The sequence below is a fragment of the Sorex araneus genome, chromosome X (assembly GCF_027595985.1).
Source record: "Sorex araneus isolate mSorAra2 chromosome X, mSorAra2.pri, whole genome shotgun sequence".
NCBI lineage: Eukaryota > Metazoa > Chordata > Mammalia > Eulipotyphla > Soricidae > Sorex > Sorex araneus.
Window position 1 is genome coordinate 304,819,308 of NC_073313.1, and position 6,906 is coordinate 304,826,213.

General features: G+C 53.4%; 1 protein-coding gene across 2 annotated transcripts in view; it reads right to left on the reverse strand.

The window, feature by feature from the left end:
* Positions 1-6,361, reverse strand: part of REEP1 (receptor accessory protein 1) — a 122,251-nt gene extending 115,890 nt beyond the window's left edge. For both annotated transcript variants that reach the window (XM_055121727.1, XM_055121728.1), the window contains exon 1: positions 6,230-6,361. In XM_055121727.1, coding sequence (XP_054977702.1) covers positions 6,230-6,261 — 32 coding nt within the window. In that variant the 5' untranslated portion in view covers positions 6,262-6,361. The remainder of the gene's footprint in view (positions 1-6,229) is intronic.
* Between the last annotated feature and the right edge of the window lie 545 nt (positions 6,362-6,906).

Consider the following 6,906-nt stretch of genomic DNA (forward strand, 5'->3'; position numbering starts at 1 on the left):
TCTTTCTACAAAGCTTTTACTTATCTAGACAATTTGTTGAATCAGAACTCTCTCTTTTATGCAGTGAATCCATTTTGGTTGTAGTAAACCCATGAGTGGTGGGAATCTTTGGATCTGTTTAGCCAATATCCTGGGCCTCTGCAACACTCTGTCCAGAGACAATAACATCTGTTACTAGAATGAAATGCCCCAAGAGAAAGCAGAGAGAAGCCTCCATGTGTTCTTACCCTTGCATGTGAACACTGTCCCACTTCAAAATTCATCGGGGCCTTTGTAGTTGTTTGTAAAGAAGATAAATATTAAAGGAGGTGGGGGACTCCCCAGCAGTGCTCAGTAAACCTGGAAACCCTTCCCAGTGATTCTCAACTGATGAGACCCATGGCTCAACCCAAGAGTCAGAGGATGCGGTGGTCCTAGGGCCCTGCAGTGAGCAGATTACACCATCACTCTGATGGTGCACAGGGGCACCCAGGGCTGCCCCCGGCATTACTTGGGGGATCACATGGTACCAGGTATTGAACAGGGGTGACCCTAATCTCTAGAATATATCTCTGGCTCCCCCCAAAAGTATATTTTGTTTGTTTTTGGAGGCCATATCTTGTGGTATAAGGTTAGGGATGATTCCTAGCTCTGAGCTCAAGGGGTCATTCCTGGAAATACTTGGAAGACCTTTACTGTAGGATAACATTGGGTTTGTCCTTCCAGCCTCATCACAGGGAACTTAGGTTTATTGGGTTACATCCACCACAGTGTTCCCAAGCCACTCCCATTCCTTTGATTATCTGTAAACTCTTCTCTGCACCCTCCTTCCCAACTAGTTAATCACCTTTTCCCTAATCAGATTCTGCTAGCTTATAAGATCAGATCCTTCTAAGGACACTGAACCTGTATTGTAAGTTATGTCTTTTGCATAGTTTACCTTAAAGCAATGTCCTTTCTGTATGGACACAGGAAGACAGTTAATATTATGCTTTTGTAACTTGGGAGTTAATTGACTCTGAATAATATTTACTCCTGGGTATCTGCTTTCCCGACTCAGATACCCTCAGTTGCCCTTAGTTCCTAGCACCCCAAAAGCAGGGTCCCAATGAGGGACTGAATGGACCCAGGGAAAGCTATGAGCTACCCTGGCATTAAAAGGGGCCAGGCCAAAGCACCACAATACTCAACTATAAGTTGAGAGCATGGTCATGAACAAATGCTGTCATGATAGAAAAGTAACGATGAGATCAGGACCCTGCTGGGGTTAGGAAGACTAACCTGGCCTTGAAGACTGTGGTCTGGAATATATAGTGAGATATCCTCAGGAAGAACCAAACTTTAAGTTTGATATATCTCTTACTGTGCTCACACAGAATGACATTGCTAGAAGTATTAGAAGCAAATTTACTATAACTATTTAAGTGGATTACTAGCACAGTGGGTAGGGCATTTGCCTTGCACGTGGCCCACCTGGTTTGATTCCTCTGTCCCTCTCGGAGAGCCTGGCAAGTTACCGAGAGTATCCTGCCTGCATGGCAGAGCCTGGAAAGCTACCCATGGCATATTGTATATGCCAAAAACAGTAACAAGTCTCAAAATGGAGACGTTACTGGTGCCCGGTCGAGCAAATTGATGAATGACAGTGTTATAGTGCTACTAGCTGAGTAAAGAAGAAAGCGACATACCCTGGATGGAATCTTGCCCTTAAGCCAATCTCCTAGTAATCTGGAGTAATCTCCTTAGATGAGATTTTATCCTTGAGTTAATCTCCTGGAAGAGTGGCCTTCTCTCTCTTTGTTGATTTGTTAATGTTCAACCCACCTTTGTATCACCGCCCTATGTGATTGCTATATAAACTAAGACTGTAAGAGTGGAGTGGGGCAGAGTCAGTCAGAATCCAGGGATCTGGGGTCTAGGAATGAGGGTCTAGGAAGGAAGAGTGTGTGAGATGGGAGAGATGAGAAATTGAATAACTGGCAACTAATCAGCAACTAGCTTGGTTCTCGTTCTTCCTTCGCCTGCCCATCGCCAACAGCAGTCCCAATCCAGTCCATACACAATGACTCGAGAGCACAGAATGCGGGCAGCAAGAGAGAGCTGCCTGGAGAGCCCGCAAACACACATTATCCTTCTGCGCGCATACATTTTTCACAATTTGCGGTCCTGGGAACTGAACAGGAGTCAGGTTTTTACAAAACAAGCTCCTAAACTTCAGTATTATCTCTCTGGCCCACAAAATAAAATACTTTAAGGGAGGCAGACAAGTTACTTGGTCACTTGTAAATGAGCCCCCATGTTCCATGAAGGCAACAAGCAGGTTCTCACAAGGCCAACCTTGGTTCTACATTGAGTATCTTCCCTGAGCCCAGGCAGTAAGGAACAATGAAAGCAACAAAGCAGCATTTCAAAGTGATCCTCTCTTTATGACCTTTGCCCAGCAGACACAAATCTCTCCTGATGATCCCTAGCCCCCATCCCAGGGACCTGTGCCACCGGGTTCTTTCTCGTACCTCTCCCAAGGCCCTTCTTCAGCACAACTGCCACACACTCAGCAGCCAAGCACTCCAACAAAGAGGCTTGGGAAGGGCCCACGCCACCATTGTCTCCCTCCAAGTATTCACAGCCACTGGTGACACTAATTCTCATACCCCCTGGCCAGTAGGCCTCTGGCTGAAAGGAAGACATGCCCTCCCCACCCTCAGAACACAGCTATAGGTCTTTCTGAAACGTCCTTCAAAGTGACAGAGACTTACAAAACCCTAGACAGATTGTTACCAGGGAATGGGAGTGGGGACAGAATTGTAAGACCGCATACCAGAGGTCTTAAAATGCTTAAAATTTGGGATAGTCGTCAAACCTGGCAAAGGTAGAAAGAGCATTAAACCAAAAATCCAGAACCTGCATTCTCCACCAGCTCACCTTGTGTCCTTGGGCAGAGCTGATGCTCGCTTCAGTATTACAGACAAGTGGGGAGGGCAAGATCATTAGATTTAGTAGCAGAAAACCACACCCAGAGGCCAGAGACATAAAAGCCCATGCCTTCCATATATGAGGTCCACGGTTCAACACACACACACACACACACACACACACAGAGAGAGAGAGAGAGAGAGAGAGAGAGAAGCGCATGCACACTCACACATGCACACTGAATTTTTCCAAATTCTTTATCACCTAGAACTGCAATAGATGAATACAATATATAAAACAAAGCGACAGTTTCTTGTCTTGAATCACAGTTGAAGAGCTCAGGGCTCACCCACTTGGACTGAGTCTCCAGAGAAGCCAGTTTGAAAACAGCAGGAAAGATCGAGTCTGAGAGCTCCTTCTAGCACTCTTACATGCTCTCTAGGTACCAGAGGGAGAACAAAGCAAGGAATGTTCACTGTGGTGCTGAGCAATTTATCTACTGCGTTCCACCGAAACCTCTGCCGCACTAGCATGAGGCTAACTAGATGATAAATGGTAGCTCCGGACCTGCATTGTGAACTGAGATTTGTTGGAAAGAGACACAACTGGGATTTGAACCAAGAGCTCTGGGTTTCCAACACATATGCCTCCTTCCCTATGAGACACCTGGCACTGGGCTGAACTGAAAAGTGCCACGAATGGTCATTATCAGTTTGTGTGCATAGATGGGCATCTTGAATATCTCAAAATATGGTGAGCTATCTGTAGTAAATGAAAAAGATTCCTTGGAGTCTTTTTTTGGGGGGGTTCACACCCAGCAATGCACAGAGGTTACTCCTGGCTCATGCGCACAGGTCCTCCTGGCAGTGCCAGGGGACCATATGGGATGCTGGGAATTAAACCTGGGTCAGCCGTGTGCAAGGCTGACCCAGGTTTAATACCCGCTGTGCTATCACTCTAGCTCCTCCTTAGAGTCTTTCTAGAATTTTCTGATTCTCCTACAATGGACAGGCATTAATGATGTGAAATGGACACTGCATATTAAAAATGGTTTCCACAATTCACAATGGATACTTCCATGGTAAATCTCTGTAGAAACCATGCTCAGGCAGTGATGTGGTATTTCTTCTAGAGTTGACAATGGAAACATCAACCCCCCAACCCAAAACCTTGGGGCAGAGCCCTGATTCTCACAGCCACCTAATTTCTCTAGAGTCTCCCTTCTGCCATTGTTTGAGAGCAGTTTTTTTCCAAATTGGGCCACACCATCTTCCATGCGGGGTGTTGGGCTGACCCTGGGGAGGGGTTTATTCACCCTTGGGGGCTAGAGGAGGGTGCTTTTTGTTTGCCCTTTTAAAGGTTGATTCCCAGAGAGATGCTGAGAAACACTTTTTGATTTTCTTCTTCTTCTTCTGAACAGGCAGAGGTAAGCCAGACCAGCTTGGGATTCTCTGTTTTAGGGAGCAGGGCCAGGGGCAAGAGAAACAGCACGGGGCCTACGGCGCATGCCTGAAAGCACTGACCCAGTTTGATCCCTCACACCACGTGGTGATCTAAACACTGCAGAGTGTGCCCCAGCTGCAATGGATGCACTGAAAACCCCAGGGAGGGGCCTCCGGGCCTCCTGAGCAATGCTTGGGAGCCGCCCGCCACCCAGATAAAGAAAACGTAGGAGAAGTCCCTGACACCCCTACCATGCTCTGCCTCTCCTCACCATCCCCAGTCATGTGCAGAAGTGGAGGAATGTTGATCAAAGTCAAGGTGGTCACACAGACCCCAGCTCAGAAGTCCTCACCCCCTCAGGCTTGGGGCCCACACAGAGAGAGTTCTACAGCCAGGATAAGGAAGCACTGAACTGCACCCCAAAGATGTGCTCCCACCTCACAGCTACTGGCAAACATGAAAACCACAGCAGGACTCCAGGCGAGAGAGCAGCACGAGAGAAAAGGCAGGCTTGGCTGGGCATGGGGTGGGGTAAACTGGCCAGCTCCCCTGTATTATTCATGCCAGCTCTGCCCGCAGACATTAAAATCTGTGACATGCCACCTTAAGGCAGGGCCCCAAACCCCAGCAGGCAGCAACAGCTGTGCAGAGGCCTGCAGGATGAATGACTTGGGGGGGGGGCGGCCTGAGGGCCACAGCCACTCTGGCTTGGGGAGGAGGGCCCAGACGGTGGCCAGAGACAAAGCCTAGCCAGCCTGCGACTCCCGACCACGGGTCGGAGATGGGTGGGGTTGCTCAGTGGGGGCCACGACGGTGCAGGAGTCCTTTCAGACAAAGGAAAAAGCTGAGGGGCACCCCCAGCTTCTACTTTCCCCAGCCAATGTCAGCGCCCACTTCCCCTAGCAGGTGGCGACCCTCCTCAGAATGAGCGAGAATCCCTGCAAAGGAGAGATCTGGGTGCAGTGGCCTTGAGCTCCACGCCCTGCCCAAGGGAATGAATCCACCCCAGGGATAAGGCTTCCCAAAGAAGATTCCTCAGCTGGGGGGTTGCGGGAGGGGGGGGGTGACAGAGGGAAAACGCCCCCCTCCCTTCCGCCTACCCTAGTGACTTCACCCCGGCCTCACCCCAGATGACTGCGCTCTTCTGCAAGGCCCGAGGCAGCGTCACCACCGCCGGCTGCGCTCAGTTCTAGCAAATCGGGAATTTCCGAAGATGCCTGATCCCCTCAAAATCCCACCAAAGAAATCAGCCTGAGAGGTGGAGGGGGGGAGAAGGGGGAAAAAGGGGGGCGCGAGGCGTGTACACCAAAATTCATATTTGTCTTCCTCCCTGTCTTGCCCTTGCCGCTGTCAATTTGGAAACCCTAAAAAGAAAATAGGAGGGTATTCCCCCCTAGTCCTCACCGGGAGCCCCGCCTTCATCTCTCCACCCATCCCCGCGCTGCGCCCTCCAGGCAGCGCCCCAGGCTCATCTGTCATGTTCACCCGACAAAAAGCGACGCACCACCCCGGCCAGCGTTTCCCCCGGAGGACACGGACGCGTGTGTCCGCGGCGCGCCCTTCGGGGGCCGCTGCGCATTCCATCAAGCCAGGGAACAAAGGGAGCGAAGCGCGGGGAGACGCCCCCACCCACCGCCCCCCTCGCCCTAGCCAGAGCCCCAGGTGCGCCCCCGACCCCCGATCGCGCTCGCGGCTTGCCGGGCGCCCCGGGTGGGTCGGGGCCGGGCCGGAGCCGCGTCCCGCGCCGCCCGCTCGCGGCGTCCGGGCAGCTACTGTACCTGCTAAAATTAGCCGCGGCCGCGGGGTATTAATAGCGCGGGGAGCGGGGCCCGGCGCGCGGGGGCCCGGGGAGGACGAGCGCGGGGACGGGGCGCGGGGCGGGACGGCCACTTACACCACCAGCCTGGAGATGATCCATGACACCATGGCGGGCGCCGGGCGGGCGCGGCCCGGGAGCAGCGGCGCGGCGGGGCTGCGGGCGGCGCGGGCGGCTGCGGCGCTCCCGGCACGTCCGTCCGCGCACGGCCGCCGCCGCCAGACTGAGCGCGCCCGCCGCCCTGCCAGGCGCTCGCGCGTCGGCGCAGCCGCGGCACGTTCGGGCGGCGGTCCCGGCCCCCCGGGGCTCGGCGGGCCCGCGGCGATTGGGCGCTGAGCGGGTCCGGCCGCCCGCGGGACCGCCCCGCCCGCACCTCGGCCCTCGGCGCCAGCCGCGCCCCCCCGGCGCTCGGCGGGGACCTCGGGCGGGCCAGTTGGGGGTGCCGCCCCACCCTCGGTGCGGGAAACCGAGACCCGAACGTGAACCTGCGGTTGTGTCAACACCTGTCGGGTTGGGATAGAAGAGTCACCCCAACTCTCTTGGGGACTGCGCTAGTCTAACTATCCACACCCTCCGCCCGCCAGGAGAAAGTAATGTGGGCACGTTTCCCCTCCAGGTGAAATTCTAGGGAACCCCGCTGGATCGGGTCGCTGGCGACAAGCGCAGCGCGACAACCTTCTCCCCCCATTCCCACCCCCCCCCAAATCTACCCGAACTCTTCACTTCCCGGAGGTTTGGACTCAGTTGTGGGCGCC